This window comes from Elgaria multicarinata, chromosome 3 (genome assembly GCF_023053635.1).
Source record: "Elgaria multicarinata webbii isolate HBS135686 ecotype San Diego chromosome 3, rElgMul1.1.pri, whole genome shotgun sequence".
In the NCBI taxonomy this organism is placed as follows: domain Eukaryota; kingdom Metazoa; phylum Chordata; class Lepidosauria; order Squamata; family Anguidae; genus Elgaria; species Elgaria multicarinata.
In genome coordinates, this window is record NC_086173.1 from 52,844,921 (window position 1) to 52,868,766 (window position 23,846).

The window sequence follows — 23,846 nt, forward strand, 5'->3', positions numbered from 1 at the left end:
GATGTTCAGGTGAAGAGATAGGAGGTGGGTTCACCATTTTCTTTGCTTTCAATCCGTGTTCTGTGGAAAGAAGAAATCAAATTTCACATTTACAACAAATGCACTGCACTGTATATTTCCATCTGACTGTTTGAACTGCTTTATGTTTTCTGATTCTCATGTTTGGGTTTTGGCAGAATTTGACTGGGCTGGCAGAGGGAAAAGAAGAAGAGGAGGGATGTGCAGAGGCAAAGCCACAGGGCTTAAAGATAACAGGTTGCAGCAAATAGATAAGGCATAGTTATAGAAACCCCATCCCTTGACCGCTTGGAGCCCTCCTTAAGGTGGTCATTAGTTCCTAGTCTTTTAACAGATGCTGGCCCATTTTGCACGTAACTTAGAAGCCAACATGGCTGATTTTTCCTGTGGAGGTCATTGTTACATTGGTGGCCACCATTTTGAATATTTGAGATGTGGCAGGGGCACGCCGTAGATTCTTGTTACATGTAAACCCCGCAGGGGTGGGTTGTTGGGATGCTTGAAAAGCCAGCCACAAACCTAAAACAGGCCATGGGTTCTGGGTGGCTTGTTAACCAGAAACTGCAGCAGCGGGGGTTGGATCAAGAACTTGGCATCCATGGGTGCTGCAACCCATAAGCCACAGTGGACTGGAGTGAGCATGCAAACCGAGTCGCTGTCTGCTTATCTTCATATGTTTCTCTGCAATCATGAAAATTCAAAACATATTGTTTATTTAAAAAAGAAAAGAAAGGGAAAGGAAGCGAGAGAGAAAGGAAGAAAAGGCAAGAAGGAGGCAAAGAAGAAAAGATTTCAGAGGATGAAGTGCTGAAGAACTACTTCATTACTCTGGATTAAATGATTTCAGGAATAATAGCAATGTAAAGGAGGTTGTAAGGGTTTTGAGGAGGGTGCGGGAAACCAAAGCCCAGACAAAGTAGAGAAACTAGAATTCTGCCAGAGAGGGAAGGACTGAATCCATAAAAGGGGGGAGGGAATTGTTCCTGCATAGAAACTGCACTGCACTGTAAAACTCCTTTCTATCCACGATGTGTTTGCTCTTCTCTTGCACCTAATCAGTCCTTTATTCTACTGTTCACACCTTATGATTTCTGCTTGGGAACTTGCAGGTTACATACTCATGTGTGATAACCACTAATAAATGTGGGTGATAAATCTATGGGGGATAAAGTTCACAATGGCTACAATATCAGGAGCAGTATGCCTCTGAATGCCATTTGCTGAGGAACATGAGCCGGAGGGTGTTTTTGCATTCATGTCCTGCTTATTATTTCATGGCAAGCCTCCATCCAGTGCCAGTACAAGATGTTTTACCACTTGAAAAGGGTTCAAATTCTCCTGCTGACTGAACCAGGTCACTTCACCCTGCTGAATGGCTGGAGTGGCCATGTGTCCATTAAGCAGACATTTTCTAGAGAAGAGAAACCACAACAGAGAAGTTTCTGCTCTTCCGGACCACCTGCTGCCCATCTTTGAATGAAAAGGCATCACTGTATGTCCAGTCACTATATGACTCATGTTGGAGAGCACTCAAAAGCCTGGTTTGACAAAAAAGGATAGCTGTGGGTAGGATTATCTCCTCCTAAAAAGCAAAGATAAAGTTTATTTATTACATTTCTATACCACCCAATAGCCGGAGCTTTCTGGGCGGTTCACAAAGTTATGAGGAATGGGGTACTGAGGCCTTATTGGCTAGGAACTTTTCAGTATTAGATTTTAGCCATTGTTAACAATAAGGAGATACAAGGGTAGGTGACTACTGCAATGTGTTCTGTGTGGAGTGACCCTTGAAGAAGGAAGCTTCAGTTAGTGCAGAGCATGGCAGCTAGGCTGCTCACTGGTGCACGGCATAAGATTTCCCACTGTTAAGCAAAAACCTACACTGAAGAAGAACAATGAACAGGAACAGAGTAAAGAACTCTGACTGAACCAGATGATGTGTCTAAACCTTTTGTTTATTATGCTTCAAAATGGCAAATACCTAATCTGACTTGGTAATGCACATGCACATGTGCTTAGGCTATGCTAAGAACTCTCATATTATTCGTAAAGTTGTGAGCCATTGATCCACTGCTTTCTAAGTCTGTGCATGCAAACCTTGCCCACTGTAGTGGGCTTTATTTGAGAAGGACACTGATCTCTTTCATAATCTGAGGCTACTGTGGCTTTCCCATAGCATCCTAATGAGGACAGTATCTGTCAGAGGTTTAATTGTGCCCAGGCGTGCAGATAGTAGTATGGCAGCTTGAAAATAATCCACCACTTCACTGGATAACTACCACACATTTACCCCCTGTGGAAGGATGGGCAGTGCCTCACCACTCTGTTAAAAATATTTTTTTTCCTCTCTTGCAGGTCCTCACCATGCCCAGACTAATCGGGTCACCGAGGTTTCCCCTCCTGAAGTCAATGCACAGGTTAATCCCTCTCTGCCCCCTGACATCAACAATTTCCCCTTCTCTACCTTTATGCGGCCTCACTTCCAGGTAAGACTTTGTTGTCTGAAAGATAGAGTTCCCTAGAAAAGCCCTCTTTGTCTCCTCACTGCTTTTCCATGTTTATTGCCCAGTAGCCATAGGCATGCACACGGGGTGTGCAAGGTGTTCCCAGGCACACCCTAGCTTCCTGGGGCTGCCTCTGTTTTCCTGCACCCCCAATGCTCAAATTGGGGCTTTTACGGAGGACAGGAAAGCACTTTCTGGAATCTCCAGAAAGTGCATAAACACGCTAATAGTGGCAGCCATTAGCATCACCTGGGGGAAATATCCACTTCCTTTAAGATGCACACCCTAATGAAATGAGCTGTGCACGCCTATGGCAGTATCTGAAAGTCCATCGGTGTGATGGGCTGTGTGTTTTTTTGGAAAGAGGGCTCCAGCTCTTTCCTCCTCTCAATCCCCATCCTCATGTGCTTCTGCCCCTTGCCTTGTTTGTCCATCACATGGGGCAGGTGAGTGGGGAAAACTAAGGCTGTTCTACCTGATAACAGCAGCCTGAGCTCCAAGAAGGATGCACACCTCCTCAACACACTTTCATGGCCTAAATACTACTAGTAGTGCCACTGGTGAACTCAGCATTTTTGTCCTTCGTCCCTTGTAGGAAATGGGTTTCCCTGTCCTGGGGCAGCCTCTGCAACAGCCTTTGACCCGGCTGGATGCCGAGCAGAAGCTAAGTGCTCTGCAGCTAAACAAACTGGTAAGAAAAGAAAGGTCCAATCAAATAGTACAGCATGCGTCGCTGGAGACAAGTGAGAATGTGCCGGAGTGTTTCTGAGAAGTTGATGGTGCTTTCAAAATGAGATTATATGTACAGTCATTCTGATTCTGATTCTGGCAAACAAGTTTTGGTAGTAACTTGTTCTTGTAACTGCCAAAGCTGTTTGACCAGAGGCCCGAGTGAGACAAAGAAACATGTGTGCACCATGGGAAGAGATGCCTCTATTGAATCACATTCAGATCTCTTAAAATGATTGTGTGTGTGTGTGTGAGAGAGAGAGAGAGGGGGGGGGGACAGGGAAGGATGCCTGGGGGAAGGATGGTTCAGATGCTTTGAACTGACTTTTGAGGACTACGTCCCTCTTCAGATGGGGACTGTGAACTGCCAAGGCAAATCCTAGATATTTCAGTTTTCTAAACCAGGCCTTAGCTAGACCTAAGGTTTATCCTGGGATCGTCCTGGGGTCATCCCTGTTCATGTAAATGACACACAGGGGATCCCGGGAGCAGGCAGGGATGATCCTGGGATGATCCTGGGATAAAACTTAGGTCTAGCTAAGGCCCCAGTCTTCTTCAAACAGCAGATTCTGTGGGGACTATTGTGGAATTCTGAACAGGCAGTTGCTCAACAACTAAGAACGGTGGGGAAGGAGGGACTGTGGTTCTGCCCTAGCTGGGTAGGAGAGCCTGGACCCCACTCTCCCTTCATTCGGCTGCACCTTTTGGAGGTCAAATGGAGGATTGGGTTGCTAGACACCCACCCCAGCAAAAGGTTGTATCTGCATGTCACCGGTCCTCCTTTTTCCTCACTGCTGGATGTGCGCATATTCATTGAAGAAAGGAGCGTAGAAATAAGGGTGAGGTGGACCGCCGAACCCGGAGCAGAAGAATGACCTCCACACACACATTCCTCCCTCTCCTGTTTTCACAGTACTCTTCCGCTTTGAATCTTCTTGTCAGGTGATTACAGACGCCTAAGTGCGAATTGGTATCTGTTCACATACAATGGCTCAGGCCAGAGCGCCACTGTGTGTTTAGAATTGTTTATAGGCGCTCACACAGCCTTTGCGCTGGTGAAGAGTGGCTGGAAAAGTATGACTTCTCTTCAGAACCTCTGGCTGGTTCTGGAGGGAAACACCACAGTGCCTTTCAGGGGGCAAAAGAAGGCAGGCACGGTGAGCCACAGTAAGGATTGAGCATGGAACTAGACAATCCAATCAGTACTTGGAAATACTGGAATTACTTTGTTATGGAAGAAGGGGCTGGCTCAGACCCTTTGGTATTCCTTATCTGCCCAGCTGCAGTTACAATTCTTATTCGTAAGGCCTGAGAACAGAGGCCATGGAGGAAGTCAATCATTTTCTAGGTGTGAAGTGATTAGGGTGATTAGAGAGAGACTGCAGGAGGAAAGTTAGGGCTACAGTGATATGTATAAATTTATGACTTGGATTATCAGTTTGTACTACACCCCTCCACAGGCTACCATTTAATGATTCTTGAACAAGGATTTCCTTTTCACGAATTGTTCTTTGGAACAATTTTTAAACTTTTAAAGTTTTTAATCAGATTTTCTTGCATCATAAGAAGGAAAATGGCCTTTTACGCCAAAAAATAAGAAGATACATACTGTATGTCGGCAGCTCCAAATACGGAGCTCCAATGTAGCACATAATTTTGTCCTCGGAAACCAACTGAAGCAGTCTGCATCGGGCGCACATTTCCCTGCCTCCATTTAAAAGGAATGGGCTCCAATCCAAGCACCGGAGAGTGGTGCTGGGTTGGGAGGAGATGACGTCCATTTGATTTTTCATTTAAATTCCACCTCCACCTAAACCCGGCACTGCCTGGTTTTTCTTGTCTGTTCACCGGTCTCCTTGTAGATCCTGCGGTTCATCCATGACAAGGAGCTGCAGGGCTGGCAAGAAGAGCTGGTGGGGAACTACATAGCACGGCATGGGCTGGGCATCCTCTCCCTGCGCGATGAGCTGCTGAGCCAGGTGGCCAGCCAGGTGTGGAAGAACCCAGATCTGGAGCAGTGCCAACGAGGCTGGGTGTTGATGGCTGCCCTGCTGGGCACCTTCACCCCTTCTCCAGCCTTGGGGAAGCCCCTGCTGAAGTAAGTGGAAGGATTTCCCTTTTCTTTGTGACATCCAACCATTGAGACCATGGAGAAGCTGACTGAAGGATCCATCGTTGTTGATTTACAGGTTTGTGTCCGACCACGGTCTGCAGGGGTACAATGCTGTGTGCCAGCGTAAACTCCTGACGTCAATGACGCAGACGGAAAGTGGCCCAGAGGCGTCCCGGAGCTTTCCTCCCACCCAGCTGGAGTGGACCACCAACCAGAGGAAAGGCAAGATGGTGCTGGATGTCTACACCTATAAAGGTAATGGTTGGTTTGTGCAGTCTTCCCATTTAGCTTATGCAGCAGGACTGTGAGAGCAGCAGCGCTTTTAAAAACCAGGGTGTGGGCTCTAGAATTGCCTGTGGAGTGCAATGGCCCGGTTGTTGGAGGTGAGGGGAGTTGCATCACAGACTAATCTATTCTGGTGTGCTTTCATTTGCATCAAAATAGGAGGAATGATAGAGCAACAAAAACACTCTTACAAAATGTTCAATTCTCTTCATTTGGATCTGAATAAAAACAATGGTTTCCTGTCCCTTTACAAGAGTTAATTTACTCAGCACTGTTAAGCATAATTTTGCATCCATTTAAGCACTAATTGAATTGTCACAGAATGAACTTTTTGCCTGCCATTGCCACTTAACTCCAGCTTTTACCATCCTCCCCACTGTCCCTCTTCATTCATCTCTGAGGACCAGGCTCCGTGCATCTCCTGAAGTGGGCTCTAGACCATGGAAGTTTATCTCATAATAAAATGTGTTCATTAGGCGCCACAACAGGACTGTTTTTGTTGTCTTTTAAAAAGAGTAATCTTGCCATTGATATTACAACAGCGTGGACACTGAGCTGGTCCACGTGTTTGTAGGCACCGGCATATACATTATGAAGCTCTTACATTTTTTAATCAGGGGAAGTTTACTCAATCAAGGGATATCTAGGAGCCCAGCTATATACCCAGTAATTAAACAGATAGTTTGGCAAATCTCTTGCTTTGCTGGGTTGAGAGAAATCAGGAAGGCCTTGCTAATACCCACATGGAACCAGAGACAGCGCTGCTCTTTAGGTACACCCAGACTGGAGATTTTTCATTCATTTATCTGTCACCCTCTTCTCTATCTCATTAAGGAAACTAAATGTGATTGTCTGGACAGAAATCTCATCCTGTCCCTTTCCCTGATCAACGATGCTGCTGGGGAACATGGGTGGGAGGCTGTTGTTGCACCCATGTCCCACTTGTGAGTTTCCAACAGGCAGCTGGTCAGCCCTTGGTCTGATCCAAATGGCTCTTCTTACATTCTCAGCCCTTCCCTTTCATTCTCAGAACTTTTTTCTTTATTTTAAGAAAAGGAAATTCAACAGCAAACTTGTTTTGATCGATAAATTGTGCAAAATTAGCATTTTAAGGAGAAAATGGATTTAAAAAAAAAAATCTAAAATTTATGCAAGAATACCAAATGAAATGAAATGTGACAAGAGTGGCTGGTCTGGATTCCTCCTATTTGAAACAATAAACTCACACGCATTTTTACAAATACTTTCCCACTATGCCCTCTCTTGAGTCTGAGCCAAGCTGAGGGGGCTGGACTGCAACCAGGAAACTATCCATTCTGGGTTCCTGCCTTACCTGGAATCATTCCAGGGTTAGATGCTCTACGATCCCAGCCTTTGTAAGTTCCTTCAGTGCTTGGGCCTTTCCAACAGGGATAGTGTTGTTGGCTTCTAGGATCATAAGCTCAGCAGGAGGACCCCCTTCACCCCCTCCACACACACTCCCTTTTGGTCCATCTGGACAGTTCACCTTTGCCGCACCTTCCACTATCTCAGCCAGAAGCAAGGGCCTATGGAGAGGAAGAAATTCTTCCCCCAGGCAATGTAACACTAGAGGCTGGGGAAAAGGATGGAGCTTTCCTTGCAATATATGGCTTTGCTCTCTAGCATAAATCACTTGGAACTCCTTTTGTAAAAAAAGATGTAGAAGTCATCAACTTTCTGAAATGCACAATGGTGCAAAGTGCTTAGGTTGATCTGTGGGAATGGCTGCAGCGGACGTTGGTCTTGCCTTTAGGCAGGGGGATTCAACAGCTGCTCCCAATCTCCTCCCCACAAATGCAGTGGAGTGAAAAACACATGGCTCTGAGATGCATCATGATGCATTCTTATAACAAAACCAGAATTTGTTGTTATGTCTGAATTTGTCTGGCTTGTTGCAGCAGTTCCTTTGGCGTAGAAGTGGGCAATTTGTGGCCCTCCAAATGTTTTGGCCTACAACTCCCATCAGCCCTAGCCAGCATAGCCAGTGGTAAGGAATCATGGGAGTTGTAGGCCAGCACATCTGAAGGGCCACAAATGGCCCACCCCTGGCCAAGAGGATTCCTGATGTCTTCTGCTTCTGTGATGCAATGTTTTTGCACACTTAGCTGGCAGTCAACTCCACTGATCTTAGTGGGACTGACTTCTGAATAAACATGTGTATAATTGGGCTATCTGTCGAGGATCATCCCTGTCTTTGCAGGATGATGCTGAATTTCAGATATAAGAACTAATAGTGAACTCTTTCTCCGAGTGTGGGTCCTTATGTAAGCAAAATGGCCCCATCCACACAAGAGAATGGTATCAGCACCCTCAAGGGAGCCCCAAGGTTTGCAGAAGTGCAAAAAATCTGTAGGGGAAAAAAGCCAGAAAACCTCCAGCAACATCCCATTGAGGACTGAGCATGCCTGCTGGGTATGGAATGCTGACTGATTGGGGTGGGGAATGGAACGGAGTCTCCTGGAAGAAAGCTTGGCTGGCTGGCTGGAACCCTGAATCGGAGCATTGCTCCCTGTGGCCTTCTCCCAAAGGTTGCACTTGTCAAGGCTTTCCAATTCCATCTTTCTCTTTCTCTGTTTTAGATGAGAGGCTTTCAGCTGAAGTGGAGTCCTGGACAACAGGCGAGCAATATGCAGGCTGGATTCTGAGTTCAAGGTACGTCCAAAGGCAAACGTATTTCTTTTCAATCTTGTCTCAGATATCAGAGCTATTGCTCTTTGAGCTTAGAAAGGCACTGGCTACTATTAGACAAAACCTACGCCCCATCCAAGGTCCAAGTATGCTGGGCAGCCCAGTGTTAGGCTGTAGCCAAGAGCAGCTACCCAAGAAAGGGGAAAGGCTCTTCGAGTAAATAAAGATGCAGGTAGAGACACAGGAAGGTGCCTTATACTGAGTCAGGCCACTGGCCATCTACCCCCAGTATTGTTGACACTGACTGGAAGCAATGGCTCTCCAGGGTTTCGGGCAGAAGTTTCTCTCACCATTTCTCCTTTAGTGTAGGCCTTGGAGCTGAAACAGTGTGCCACGCAGCTCCTCAGAAGTTAGTGTGTTCTCATGTATTGTAGCAATAAATAACCCCGTTGCGAAGGTACCTGAATCGATGGTGTGTTGCCCACAGAGCAGAGCCTAGGCATGGACTGCAAGCTGAGCAGGTATCCCACCCACCCCAGTATTAACCACCCCCTTCACCCCTGTAATGGCTGTTGGCCTAAGAGCCATTACACGCTGCAGAAGCTGGAGAAATATTTACTCCCCTCCCACCTACCCCGCTTCCATTTCTATTCACTCTTTTATGGTATCTTCTACTTTCCTTCCTGTGACTCGATGTCTTTTCACTCTGCTGTTTCCAGAGGCCTGGATACAGTCCCTCGTGGCTGGTCTGTGTCCATGTTCACAGGTGATGTGTGGCAAGACTTGGCGGGCTGTGATTTTGTGCTGGATCTCATTGGAGAAATAGAGGAAGGCAGCTGGCCCTCTCCATCCTGCTCTGATTATCCTATAACCCCCGAATGGGGTGAAGGCTACTCCCAACTGAACTCTCCAGAGAGGTCAGTAACTCCCTCCTTGCCACGTCCTCTGTTGTCTTCCCAGAAGTCTCTGTTTTTGTGACCCTACTGGCTTCTTTCTCTGACAGGATGCCCTCCAACATCCCTCCTGCACCAAGTATTCAGGCACCTTCCTTCCCTCCACCCTCCCTGCCTTCAAACTATGACAGTGGTGCATATCCAGGTGAGCCCCAATCTCAGTGCTGGAATTCACTTGTAGCTGAGCAGAACTAAGGAGCGTAGGAGACATTGGACTGGTTCACACAAGGTATGGGTTGTTGAATTCTGGTTTGTCGTGATGTGTGAATGCAGCTGCATTCACACATCACAAAACACACCATGTTTTGTTAACCATGAACAACCCAGAAAGAGAACCCTCGGTTGTTTAAACCATGGTTTGGTTATGTTGCAAACCCAGACCTTGTGGGTTGTTCATTGGATGTTTTCTCCAGACTACAGAGGCAATGGGTAAGTGTGGTCAAAATAACCATCCGCTTTGCATGCCAGTTTTAGAACGCCACAAGGCATTTGGGATACAGGGAGGGAGTGGGCAAAGGAGGAGGAGGAAAATGAACAACCTAGACACTAAGAAAACAAACCGTGGTTTGTTCAATCATTTGCTCAGCAAAACCTGGATAGGGCAGCAAACCATAGATTAAATAAACAATTTGGTTAGTGTTATGTGCAAACCAGTCTGCTGTCTCTGGTTTCTGGACCCTGAAGCAATAAGCGTTGCATGCGCGGATGTGGATCAGTCAGCTGGACTTGGACTTGTGGGTGGGAAATTTTCAGAGTAAATACTGAGGAATGGAATTAGCTTGGGGAAATGAGAGTGCTAAGCTTGGTGCTGGAGAGAGGGGAGGAGCTTTGTTCAAACGTAAGGATCTGATTTATTCGCACCGAGCCAGATGCCAGAGATAGATCAAAATCCCCCAGAGAGCTGGACCACTACGTGGATGGCCTCTTCATGCCACTGCTGCATCGTGAGTCCAGGAGTAATCTGTCGGTAAGTCCAATCCATCCTCACCTCCCTCTGCTCTTTCCCTCAGGCACTCCCCTTCGACGGTGTGCCTTTCCTTTACATCTGTTTGTGTTGGAGATGGAGTTGCTGTCTGTCCTCTTACAGCCAGTTCACTCCCTCATCATACGCTCAGGTGAGGCCATCTCCGAGACCAGGAGAGCTGCATAAGCTGTGTACTCAATGCTGGGCTTTCTCTTTCTCTCTTTCCCATCTGCAGGACATGGAGAGTGAGGGGAGCCTCACTGGACGCATGAAAGGAGGAGGGAAAATTGGACCCACTCGGCAAGGAGCCTTTCCAGGTGCGAGTTAGCACACGGGTAGGAAAGAGACTGGGTTTGGGCCTGGTGAGAAAGTGTCCCTCTTTAGGGAGATATTGCTGCCAGTGGTGGGTCTTCTTTCAGAGACCATGCCCTCCTGTGTAGAATCATGTCACACTGTTCATGTTGTTGGGAGTGACCATTGAGATTCTAGAGCTGCCCATACGAAGCTCAAGGTATGGAGCTCTTTTGAGTCTGGAGGAACACAAAGCCTACAACTACTCCAGACCCAGAATTCCAGCACCATCCTCACTGTTGCTACCAATACTTGGGCTAGCTCTGCTTAGATTACACTACTTCTCTCAATGTAACCCTAGAGTGACAGAAATCATTTTGGGGGCATTTCTAAGAGTCCTCTGTCTTTGTCCTGTTCTGGACCAAGCAGAAGCCCACAGGGCTCAGAACCAGATAGCACCCAGGAGCACTCCTAGTGAGCAACTTACTCCTACAAAGTCTGAGGCCAAACTGAAGCCTTTTATGCTGTGGTCCCAGACTCCACCCTTTCCCTTAGGCTGGAAGTCTTAAAGGTTCAGGCCTCTGGCTTGAGGCCTAGCAGTCCTCTGTCTCCCCAAGGGCTCGTGCCTGGCACATTGTCGGCATTGATGCATTGGCTCCCTGGAATGTGGGGCTCTTGTAGACAAGGATGCTGGTCCTGTGCTGTGACTAGGCTCAGGGGTCTCTGGAGGCTTTGCAGCAGTGCTTGAACCTGGAGTTTCCTCTCTTGGTTCCACTGGAACATCAACATGAGTGTCCACGTCACTGCTGGGCTCCTGGGTCATGGTAGTCGTTGCCTTTCCATCACATCTTTCCCTTTCCATCACATAATATAATTATCTTAATAAAGACAAAATCATGCTTAGAACATAACATGAAAACAAATAAATTGGAAACGCCCTTTAAAATGCCACAACAAAAGAAACAAATAGTGCCAAGCAATTAAAAATCCCTTCAGCAATAGAACAAATTCAGCAGCTCTGAAGGGCAGCAGGAAGCTCTTTCCCCTGCTGTCAGGACCTTGCGATATTGCAATATGCTGTGACCCTCTTACTTCTCTAACTAGTAGAGGGATGCTGCAGCTTAAGTAGGAGCTTATTACTGTGGAATTTAACGTTCCTCTTTGTCACCTTCTTCCAGCCTTCCCAATCCTCTCTAACTATTCAGTGGGTTGGTATGTCTCTGAATCACACCTAAGGCGGTTTACTTTCATTGCATGGTTTTGATATCCTTGGTGATGTTTGTTTGCTTGTCCTTAATGGAGGAAGAGACTCATTTGGGTACCCAAGAGAAATAACTCTCTCTCTCTCTCTCACTCTCACTCTCTCTCTTACACACACACACACACACACACACATTTTTTTCTTTTTGTTTGTCTGGGATGATCAGATATGATTACTGAGATAACCAGTATATATTACAATATCATGGATAGGACAAATGACTAAAGTGACATGTATGTTGTTGAAATAATTAAATGGATGACAAAATCTGTATTTATTTGCAACTCTTCTGTCTATCTGTTTATTATTTTAATTCAATCTTTTTTTAATGTATGGAGTGTGTGAAGATTTGTAGTTAATAGAAACCTGGGGTATTTGTCAAATGCATGTGAGCAGAACCATCAGCGAGTTTTGTTGTATGGGTTGGGAGTCACTTTCACATGAAATGCAACACAGCCATCTTTCCTTCCACCCATCAGGCTACCTGGGAATGATGAACATGCCAGCTTACCAACCTATGGCAGGCATGGGGGGAATGATGCCAGCCGCCATGCCTATGATGCCAGGCCTAGGTGGAATGGGAGCGATGCCAGGTAACAAAAATACAGAAAATGGCATGAGGGCTGGAATTGGGATGAAACTGTGTGGAGATTTCTGGGGAAGAAATGCTTCTGTGCCTGGCCTCTGTGCCGCAGACGACTTGTCTCCCTTTCCCTACTAGCAAAATTGGGCTTCCCTAAACTGGATGAGGAAACAGAACAAGTTTATTCCCTACTGTGAATCCTGTAAAAGAGATGGAATGTATTTTGCCCTTGTAATTCTGTTCCGGAGTTCATTTTTAAAGCACTTCTTATTTGTAAAGAATTTTAATCCATTTTCACATTAAAAATATACATCGCCAGTAATAGAAAACAGAAGAATTATAGCCCATGCATAAAATAAGAAGGAACTGAAACCTACATCACAGACAATAAAATCAGTGTCATATATGTAAATAAAGCAAGAGAGAGATCAATAACAAAGGCAGTGTGGGCTGGTGAAAACTTTTTATTATTATTATTATTATTATTATTATTATTATTATTTATTTATTTATTTATATAGCACCATCAATGTACATGGTGCTGTACAGAGTAAAACAGTAAATCGCAAGACCCTGCCGCATAGGCTTACAATCTAATAAAATCATAGTAAAGCAATAAGGAGGGGAAGAGAATGCAAACAAGCACTGGGTAGGGTAAAAAGTAAAATACAAATCTAAAACAGGCTGAAATTTCAAGGCTTCAATATGTCTGTAAAGTTTTATAGTTTGGAAGCTGTGCTGCTGATTTGTCAAGATCTCTGACATGCACAGTGAATGAACCCCAAGTAAGCAGAAAACTCTCTCTGGTCTAGCTGAGCTCATGCTAACTTTAATTTGGTACATACCCTTCTCAACAATTAGGAAATCCCTCACTTTGCCAATCCATTGAAGAATTGGGGTAGAACTGGAGGAAATCCCTTTTTAAATTAACTCTAGTTTAACTGCCAACAGTAAATATGAAACCAAGGTGGGTGTTAACTTGGGTTTCAGCCCATTGATGTCAAAATGTTGCAAAATATAGGCCGAATCTAAAGGAGAGTCATGTTTTGATAAACTATTTTGAAAGCTTTTAGGCTCATTGAATATTCAAAGGGTTTGGGGGTTTCTGTTAGTATGGAATTGTGTTGAATTCTGCAATCTTATCCCTGACTAGTGGAACACCCCACCCACCCACCCAGGTTGTGAAGGATTTAATAAGAAGTGGCCACATCATGTGAGGATGCTGAACACTTACTTAGTGACTCTCTTTCTCTTTCTCTCAGCTATGGTTATGCCCCAGCCTCAGCCCATGTTGCCATCAGTGGATCCCAACCAAGTGGCAGCACAGCAGCAAGCCATCATCAACCAGCAGGCCTTGCTCATGGTAAGGGAAAGGGTTTAAGACAGGGGGCAAACCCATCGTCTGATGGGTTTGCCCCGGGATGGATTCATAGTAGCGGCAGGTTATCTACATGACGCAGCTGCCACTGCGAAGCCATCTAGGGGCAAACCCCAGAAACTCCGCTGAAAAAAGTCAGGCATTTACCCTGACTTTTTGTCTGTGGAGGTGTGTCACAGCCGATGGCACCCCCTGGTTGGTTGCCATCAGCTGGGACAGGGAAAGAGGCGGACCTCCAGGAGCTCAGGAGAGCCCTGTGGTAAATAAAATAATAATAAAAATGGGGGGGAGGAACAGGCCCCATTTTTTTAATCTGTATCTGTGAAGCTGCGCAGATACAGATAAAAATATTTTTTAAAAAAACGGGATTGGGGGAGGAACGAGCAGCCAGAAGGAGGTCAGAGGGTTTGGGCGCCCTGCGTCCCTCTTCTCGTCCTCCTTTGGCTGCCTTGTTCCTCCCACATCCCTCCTAATGCTCAGAGCAGATGCCAGGAAGCAACAGAAGTGTGGGAGCTGGAGGCCTCGCAGCACCAAAGTGCCACAAGACGGAGGCAGGGGTGGGCAACCTTAGGAGATCTGGGGAGGCATTTTTGCCTCCACAGACACACGCCTGAAACTTCCCCCTCCTGGTGTTGCTGAAAAATAATAATTAAAGGATGGCATCTGGAGTGGCTGCAGAGCACCAAGAGGATCAAAATTAGCCTGCCCCCAAAAGGGGTGTGTGTGTGGAAACAGCTAATCCAGACATCATTTTCATATGGTTGTGGGGCAGCAGGGGATGCTTGTGGCCCATGGGCTGCTTTTTGTTCAACTTGTGTTTTAGAGTATGAGCAAGACCAGGTGTACAGTGAGCTGTTTAAACTTATAACTGTGCTGTTCCTTTAGCCACTAATCTTGCCTAATCTATGAATTGTGTCCTGCATGTACCTTTCAGAGTGACCTGAAGAAAATATTAATTATGAAGCACAGAGGCATAAAGAGGCCATGGTCTGATCCATTGTCAGATCTTCGAGCTGGTCACAACAGCTTCATGACATCTCTTTTTTCCAGTATAACCAATAGAGTCAAAATCCCATAGACTTAATTGAAACCAGAGAATTGCCATACTGGTTAGGCCAAATGATTCATTCATCCCTGTATCCCTAATACTGACCAATTGGCACAGTACCTGATGCTTTGGGTGAAGAGGACAGCAGTTCCCTCCCTACAAAAAGTATGAAATCTGTCATAAGATGCTCATAGGTATAACTGGTGACTGGTTGGAGGATATTATCTAGAGAGTAATCAGCAGGGGCCCACTGACAAGAGCCCCGTGGAGTTGCTTCTTCTTAGCGCTCCTCTTGGCCTCCCAGACAATGGGGGTGAGGAGAAGGAGGAGCAGTAGATGCCACTGCCTACTTGCTCTCTGCCTGTCAAGTAAGCAAGCGGTAGCAACGATGAGGAAGAGAATGAGAAGCTACAGCACTTGGTGACAGTGGCACTAAGAAGGTAGACTCACTGAGGAAGGGCCCCCTGTTGAGGGTGTCTTGGCCAAGGGCCCTCCAAAACCTAGAGCTGGCACTGCCACCCTCTTTCCTTCACACTTAGTGGTTTTCTGGCTTTTGTGTAGCCTTTTCACCATTGTAAAAGGTCGAAATGCCTCCCCTAAGGCCTAGTTAGCTGCAATATGCTGTTCATTTTGGCCTTGCCCACCATTGAAATGCTTCTTTGAAGTGAAAGAAGTTCTGCATGCCAGATTAAGGTTTTCTTTTTAAGAGTTGGAAAAAGCTGGAAAGAGGAGGGAATAGGAAAAAATGGATAGAGAGATAGGAGAAAGATGGGCATGTATAGTAAAAAAAAAAAAAAAAAATCGAAGCGGGCACCATGTTTTAGGTAGGGGTTAAAGATAGTTCCAATTCTGGAAGGTTGAACATTATTGGCCTAGTTCCTGTATGGCGAATATGAGTGCACAGAGTAAATAAGCATCATGAAAATTTGGATTCTGTATTGCAGGCTCAGCAGATGACTCTTCAAGCCATGGCGATTTCCCAGCAGCAGCAGCAGCAGCAGCAGCAACGGGAGAAGCCTCTTGAACCTTCAAAACCAAGGCAATCATCACCACAGAGGAGGTCGCCAGAACTTTCAAGGACAAGTCAAGCATCATCACAGAAACTGGCACCTGAATCATCAAGGCCAAGTCAAGATTCTTCTCCTCCCTCTCGGCCAGCTGTAGTTCCTAAACCCAAGAATCTCAACAGCAGAGACAAAGCTGTTCTACCAGAAGCTCCACCTCCACTGGTACTGAGCTCAGAGTATCCCTGCAAGTAGTGATGCCTGTATGGCTCTTTTTTGGGTGGTATTTCACTTAGCCTTATATGAGGGGAGAGGATAAAAAAACCCTTCTCAACTCAGCTTGTGAGACCTGACAAATCACATTCCCCAGATATATTTTATATATTTGTTGTATTTGAATCTTGTCCTTCCTCTAAGGAGCTCACAGTGACATATATAGGGTAATCTAATTTTAATTGAGTTTGCCAGTACACTCTTTAGCTAAGCAGGGGTTTAAACCTGAGCATCTGGGTCTACTTGGTCTAATTTCCATATTTGTATACAATTTAATGATAAACAAATTTGAATTTTTTTAAATCTGTAGCTATGCCACAGCTTCTAATAATAATAAATAAAATAAATGTGAGTTTGTTGACAGTGGAGCTGAGAGAGAAATAGGTGTGAGGAAGATCACTACAAATTGGCATGAGAGAACGTTTGTTTTTGTTTTTACTTAATGCTGCCATTTTAGGTTTTTCTTTTTTGTCTAATGCAGCATTTGTTTAATGCTAAATAGTTCAGTCAAGCTGTTCCTCAGGTGCCTTAATCCAGGGCTGTGTTTTGGAAAGGCTGAAGATTAAGCATATATCTAAAGAAAATGCCAGAGGCACGGTAGAGAGGAGGCCTGAGGCTGAGAATAGTCAGTTAGGCCTAAATGAGGATATCTTGTGATATATGTTCTAGATAAACATCTTCCAAGAAGAGCAGCATTCAGAAGTCAAATGGGACACTCTATCGAGAGAGACTTTCCAGAAGAAAATGGAGTACTTCCAAAAAATGGGTGAGCCACATTCTGCTGTTTCTAACTTCATTTTTCCACACCAATATCTCTTCAATTTACACACAAATGTGAATTATTAGTATTATTAGTTGTCATTGTCGTCACTGTTGCTGTCATTTCCTTTGTGATACTCATCTTTTCTCAAGGAAAGTGCCAGTGTTTCCTAAGAACCTTGAATATATCCCTAGGGCATAAACTTCTTCAAATAGAAATATCCCAATGTGATAACAGGGATGTGGAATAGGGATCTCTACTGACCTAGTGAACTTGTGGTTCCACAGTGCATCTGTTTCATTTCAGGAAAAGAATTTCTCCAGTCATATCCTTCAGCAATCCTAGGAACTTTTCTTCACCTTCCCCTATAGCCTGTGAGATAGTTCAGAGTCATCTGAATATATTTTATGAACCTCTTTCTTTGTCCTATAGGCACCTAGACTATGGTGCACATCCGTCTTTCCTGATCTGAGTGTGGCACACCATAACTGGAAAAATAAACTTTAAAAATGATACAGTCATATTCTTGTATCATATAGGTGAATCTGTTAATATGGGATTGATCTTCTCAATCCCTTCCAACCTCTACCAAATTGTTGTATTTGGTGATTCTAATTGGATTGATGCCATCAGACCCAGGAAAGCCAGATTTAAGAATCTGTGTATGCTTGACCCTCCATCTCTACACAGCGCAGCAAAAAAGTCCTACCAGGAAAATAATTCCTTTAAAGAGTTGGAGTCCTCCAAGCAAACCGCAATTGGCAGATCGAAGTGCAAGCCCAGAAGCAGATTCAGGTAAGCTCGGTCCAAAATATAGTAGACATGTGAGTGAGAAAACCATGCAAGAGCAAGAGTTAAATCCTTAGAAGTGCTGCAAGAAGATAACGCAAGAGGTGAGAGAATCGACCTGTGGCCTTCAGCCTATTTTCATGCGTCCCTCAGTGTGATCAGTTCAGGCCTATGGCAAGAGCTATCTGCCCCTTACCTTGCAGAGAGGTAGAGAGAGAAAAGGGCTAACCCGCTTACTTTTGACTTTGGCCTTGCTCACTGCCAACATGTGGCCCCTGACAGAAAAAATGTTGCCCACCCCTGCTCTTCCCTAGTAGAGTTGACCAAGGCCCCCTTCTTTGGGTTGTGAGATGCTCAGTGTGGAGGAGTCGGGCCCACTTTCCCACCCTGCTCCTTCGGTATCTTCACACAGCTTTTTTCTCCTGAATGGCAGCTGGTCTTTTCTGGTTGCCTCGTTACCCATTCTGACTTCAGCAATAAAGCAACCAAAGGCGGAAGGTGGCCTAATAGGAAAGTAGCAAGATGTTTGTGCAGGAGATTTCAAAAGAGCTGAGTAGAAAGCCAGGGAGAACCAGAATGTGTGTGGGGTAGAGAAACAAACAGGTTTTTGTGGGCCTTTTGATTAAAAGCAAACAAACAGTCTTCTTAATTCCCCGTTCTAGGCTTGCCACAGGAGAATGGCCAAGAAATGGAAGTCCAGGGGGACCTGCGTTCTAAAGCGAAGGGTTTGGAGCTGGCGCAAAAGCCACGAGATACGGAACCAAGCCAGGAGATACGGAAAATTGTTAAAGTCCACCAGAATAGGCCAAACCCACAACCAAATCCTATCATGCCTGTGAGGTGAGGAGTAGGCCTGATTGAGTCAATGAATTAGGCTTCCTTTTAGATGTTTGTAGTTGCTGAAGTTCTCACCATTGTTCCCATGCCAGGCAGAGAACATCTAAAGTTTGTGTGGGTTAATGTGATCATGTGACTAGCAATCATCCAGATGATGCACTGCCTTTCAAGGGGTTGGATGTTTCATCCATGGTTACTAATCTCATGGCAATCCTCATGGGCAAAAGTCCTTAGATGTTCTTCTTTCAACATGTGAGGAACCTCAGAGCTGTAGTATCTGCATATTCAAGACTATATGTCTATTAGGACGGTCTTGCAGGGTAGGTATTTTGTTGTATATGTTCCACTGTTGTTCCATATAGAATACTCATCATGGCTATTTTTTATTATTGTTTGACATGTAGACATGTCTCTAAGCCCTTTGTGAAGAAGAATGACCCCAAGACAGAAGCTCTGGCAAAGTTGGGGATTGTGAGAGGTCCTTCATCGGTAAGTGTTCCAGTATTCCTTCTGTTCAAGTACTGACACACCTAGGAGCCAATGTGGTACATTGGCTAAAAGTACTGTTGGGACCTGCTGGCTAAAATCTGTAGTCAGCCCATGATGCTTGCCAGGTGGCTGTGGGCAACCCGCAATCTCTCAGCCAAGCCTACCTCACACGTTTGTTGTAAGGGTAAAAAGTAATCCAAGTGTGGTGTAGTGGCTAAGGTGTTGGACTGGGAGTCGGGAGATCCGGGTTCTAGTCCCCACTCGGCCATGAAAACCCACTGGGTGACTTTGGGCCAGTCACAGACTCTCAGCCCAACCTACCTCACAGGGTTGTTGTTGTGAGGATAACATGGAGAGGAGGAGGATTATGTATGCCACCTTGGAGGAAAAAAAGTGGGATATAAATTTAATAAATAAATAAAATATATGCCACCCTGAACACTTTGGAGGAAAATTGGATACAAAGAAGATGAACAAAGAACAAACAGCAAATACAGTGACTGGACATAAGGACTCTTAGCTTTCCTTGATATTAGCTGCAAGAGTGTAACCATCACCAATCTATCTGCATCTCTGCTTTGGGGGCAATCCTAAAGGGATTTAGGAGATTACTGCTGGGATGCTCTTAACTGTGTTAAACTAAACTTGCTGTTTGCTGACCTGTATTCCATGTTGCTGCCATTCAGTACAAGCTGTAGGGCTGGTTGAGGAATATGTGAACCATGTAGGTGTGACACATGGCCATGTTTGAAGTGCCGCTTGCTTTCCCTTTCTGCCCCCAGCCATCCTCTCCATCACCAGAGATGAGCTCTCACGTGCTTCCACCACCAACGCCACCAGGCAAGGTGTCCAACTCCATCAAAGAAAAACAGCTGCCCCTCAAGAACCTCTTTTCTCAGTCACAACCTACTTCTCCTGGCCTCTCAGAGCTTCCTCCTCCTCCCCCAGTGCCACCCTCACCTCACCTTTGTTCCGGCTATGCTACAGAAGAAACCAGCGCAATGCCCCAGAAGAATCCGGAAGGTAAGCTGACACTCCTAGATCTTTTCTTTGTGAGGGCTTCCGTTGTCCAAACTAAAGCTACCTGAAGGAGTGTCTTCTCCCATATATTCCTGCTCGATTGCCAAGATCATCTTCAAAAGGCTCTTCTCTGAGTGCAGCCACCCACAGTGATGTGACAGGTGGATACTGTGGAATGAACCTTCTTTGTAGTAGCCCCCCTTCCATCTGTGGAACATCCTTCCCAGGGACATCCATCTGGCACCTTCACTCTATACATTTAGATGCCAGGTGAAGACCACCCTCTTCGAGCAGGCATTTAGTCTTTAATCTGTTGCTTTGATGATTATCTTTACTGGCTCTTTCATATTTTTGATGTTTTACTACTTTAATATTTTGGTAATTCCATTGTTGCATTTATTGTTTTGGTTGTTGTTGTTTTGGTGTTTTGTTTTGTTTTAATTATGATGTAAACTGCCCTGAAGGCATCTTCCAGTTAGGCGGTAAATAAATAATTAAATAAATAAGCAAGCAAGCATCTGATCAGTCCAGTTTGCAGCAAGCGCTACGGATGGAGTGTTTTCTCAACAACAACAACAAGAAAAATCATTGGGTGGAGGATAATGGGTCGTCCAACAACCTCTGGGACCTGAGGTTGGGAAAGGCTGCCCTGGTGTCTAGACCAGTTGGTCGGTACCTATAAAATCCTACATGTCTTGGGACCTATCTATCCAAAGGACTGTCTTTTATCACATGTTCTTTTGTTCATCATTAGAGGCCATCCTCTGGTTAACGCATACACACCCCATCTGAGATTAGACAGATGGTGGCCAGGGAAAGGGTTTTCTCAGTCAGCATGTCCCACCTATGGAATGCCCTCCTCAGAGAAGCTCAGATGGTGCCAGCCCTGATGTCTGTTGCTGGGCAAAGACGATATATATATATATATATATATATATATATGTATGTGTGTGTGTGTGTGTGTGTGTGTGTGTGTGTGTGTGCGCGCGCGCGTGCGTGCATTCCGGATAGTTTTATAGCTGATCTTAGTTGTGTTTTTGTGGCTAGATTTTACTGACTAAACTGATCTTATGGCTGCTGCTGCTTTAATTTTCGCATGGTTCTTTTGTTGAGTTTTATTGTATTTGCATTTATTATTTTAAATTGTACCCAGCCCTTGAGTCTGGGAATGAAGGGCAGTTTATAAATTCACCAAACCAGGACATATTTACCTTTAAGTCAATTATCAGTTTGTGAAGTTTTTTGCCTAGTCTGAGACCTTGTGAATAGAATGGATTAAACATGTAAAGATGTAAATGTTTTTAAAACAATAGACACGAATCTTTACTGAAACCTTTTATGAGGGGTAGCTGTAAAGATCTCAGAAGTACACAAAATATCGGTTGGACCATTGGTTGGTCCAAATATTGGACCATTTTGATGAAAAAGCGACTTGTAAATTGTGGAACAATAAAATCCCTTCAACTTCCCTTCTGTCACACTTAGGCTCTGCGAGGACAATGGTGGAAGATTCCAGTATCAAAACCCAGCTCTTCAGTCTCAATCCAAGTGTTAGCTTCTCCTATGCTAACCCTACCTGGAAGCTCTTCCTGCGCAAAGAGGTGCGTCAGGGTCCATCACATCCCAACATTGCTGTTCTGGAAGTGCTAGAACAGGGGAATCCATCTTTGTACACCTGTGGTGAGAGCACAGGATGCTGCCATATTGAATCAAACCTTCAGTCTATCTAGCCCAGTATTGTCGACACTGACTGGCACCAATGGATCTCCAGAAACTCAGGCAGAATTTTCCCCAGCCCTTCCTGGAGATGCTGGGGATTGAAGTTGGAACCTGCGGCATGCAGAGCAGGTTCTCTGGGCACTGAGCTACCACCCTTCTCCTCCAAATGGGATCAGGAAACCTGGTGGGGAGACCTGCCACAGCTACTGGTCTGCTTTGTGACTTTCTCTGGATCCTGATTTCAAATTGCCTTTGAGTGATTTCATTGCATTCCCTCATGTTGCAAAGCATAACCCAAAAATGTGTTATGTATAAAAAGCTTTGCCAGGAGCTACCGTCTCCCTTCCCATGATACGTTCAGCAAGGTTGGGGTGAGAATAACTTCTCTGTAGGCTTGGCAAACACAATGCTGAGAGCCAGTGTGGTGTAGTGGCTAAAGTGTTGGACTGGGAGTTGGGAGATCCGGGTTCTAGTCCCCACTTGGCCATGGAAACCCACTGGGTGACTTTGGGCCAGTTACAGACTCTCAGCCCAGCCTACCTCACAGGGTTGTTGTTGTGAGGATAAAATGGAGAGGAGGAGGATTATGTACACACCGCCTTGGGTTCCTTGGAAGAAAAGAAAAAGGCAGGATATAAATGCAATAATAAATAAATGCTGAACCAGATACTAATCCATAATGGAGGTTGATTTGGACGGTTTAGAAATGACAAGTAGATGTGCCTGAGAAGGACAGCAGACAACGAGCAAGAATGAGGTTTCTCACTATTCTTGTGCCAAGATGGGTTTGTTGTGAACAAGCCATTAATTTCCTCTGGTCTCCTTTACTCAGAATTCTCCCACCTAGGCACTTGCCAACGTAGCTCACAATAATGCAGCAGGTCACTGGTTGGTTTGGGTGGAGACTGGTTGTTACATTTTGAAGTCAACTTTGTCTCTGATCTGTTCCCCAACAGGTTTTTTATCCCAAGGAAAACTTCAGTCACCCTTTTTGCTTGAATTTATTATGTGACCAGGTGAGTATCTATATGTGTGTGTTTGAGACAGAGAGGGAGGGAGATACTCTTCTTCCTCTTGGTCCATTAGTCTTTCCACCAAAGACCTTTCCTTTCCTTTCCCCCCTCATTGTGTTTCTGTGCCTTGCCTTTTCAGGCCATGTGTTTGTTTTCTTTGAGGTTTCAGTTTCAAAGCTTCCAGCTTGCCACTTTTGGTGTGAAGTGTGTGAGTGTAATGGAAGTCAATCTTTGTTCCTTCCCAGATCATCAGAGACACTTACTCAGACTCATGCATACGGATCTCCAAAGAAGAGAGGCGTAAGATGAAAGACCTGTTAGGTAAGCAAGCATTCCCCTGTTTGGAGAACTGTTTGACTGCATCTATCACATCTCTTAAGGAGTGCTTTAACCACCCTGTTTGAATCAGATTGGTTCATGCCTTGATTTTAAGGAATTTAAAAAATGGAAATTAACAAAAATGGTTACATCTGTGTAATTTTTAAAGATAAAGAGATCAAACTTGACACAGTGATAGCTTTTAAGTACAGCTTTCAGCATGCCAAGTTTGAATCAGATCAGTTCATTCCTTGATTTTTTTTAGGAGAGACTTACTTCTGAGTAAACAGAAGTAAGACTTCAGAAGTAAGCATGGGTTGCAAAGCACTTCTTTCCAGTTTGCTGTTTTAGATTTTTTAAAAAAGCTTCTGAGTGACCACACTATTAAAAGTCAGTTCTATATGTGTTTACTCAGAAGTAAGTCTCTCTCTGTTCAGTGGGGTTTACTCAAAGGTAAGCATGCATCTGATTTTAGTATGACTTGGATGTAAATGTAGTTGAAATCAATGGGATTTACTCTTGAGTAAGGGAACCAGCAGATCTCTATTTTATGAACTTGGAGATGCAGAGCTTCGCATTATAAAAGTAAAAGAAAATAGATCCTTCACTAATGCAAACAGGTGGAATTTTGCACAGGTGGACTATCAGAAAAAGGGTTTAAGGGGGATTTAAAAACCCCTTAAAAAATTCAAGGGATGAACCAATATGATTCAAACTTGGTGTGCTGAAAGCTCTACTTAAAAGCTATCACTGTGCCAATTTTGATCTCTTTATCTTTAAAAATGAGGGAGCTGTGGGCAAGGAAGGTGCATTTTCTGCATTTCTTTTAAGGTGAAAATGTACCCCTG

At 44.8% G+C, this 23,846-nt stretch overlaps 1 protein-coding gene across 1 annotated transcript in view; it reads left to right on the forward strand.

Annotated features, from left to right (window-relative positions):
* Positions 1-23,846, forward strand: part of MYO15B (myosin XVB) — a 94,780-nt gene that overhangs the window by 39,923 nt on the left and 31,011 nt on the right. The window contains exons 22-41 of the mRNA XM_063121505.1: positions 2,374-2,504; positions 3,118-3,213; positions 5,114-5,349; positions 5,441-5,619; positions 8,250-8,322; positions 9,018-9,215; positions 9,302-9,412; positions 10,134-10,218; positions 10,451-10,532; positions 12,247-12,360; positions 13,613-13,713; positions 15,721-16,005; positions 16,723-16,819; positions 17,504-17,574; positions 18,276-18,442; positions 18,844-18,928; positions 19,711-19,929; positions 21,430-21,549; positions 22,624-22,683; positions 22,926-23,001. Coding sequence (XP_062977575.1) covers positions 2,374-2,504; positions 3,118-3,213; positions 5,114-5,349; positions 5,441-5,619; positions 8,250-8,322; positions 9,018-9,215; positions 9,302-9,412; positions 10,134-10,218; positions 10,451-10,532; positions 12,247-12,360; positions 13,613-13,713; positions 15,721-16,005; positions 16,723-16,819; positions 17,504-17,574; positions 18,276-18,442; positions 18,844-18,928; positions 19,711-19,929; positions 21,430-21,549; positions 22,624-22,683; positions 22,926-23,001 — 2,586 coding nt within the window. The remainder of the gene's footprint in view (positions 1-2,373; positions 2,505-3,117; positions 3,214-5,113; positions 5,350-5,440; positions 5,620-8,249; positions 8,323-9,017; positions 9,216-9,301; positions 9,413-10,133; positions 10,219-10,450; positions 10,533-12,246; positions 12,361-13,612; positions 13,714-15,720; positions 16,006-16,722; positions 16,820-17,503; positions 17,575-18,275; positions 18,443-18,843; positions 18,929-19,710; positions 19,930-21,429; positions 21,550-22,623; positions 22,684-22,925; positions 23,002-23,846) is intronic.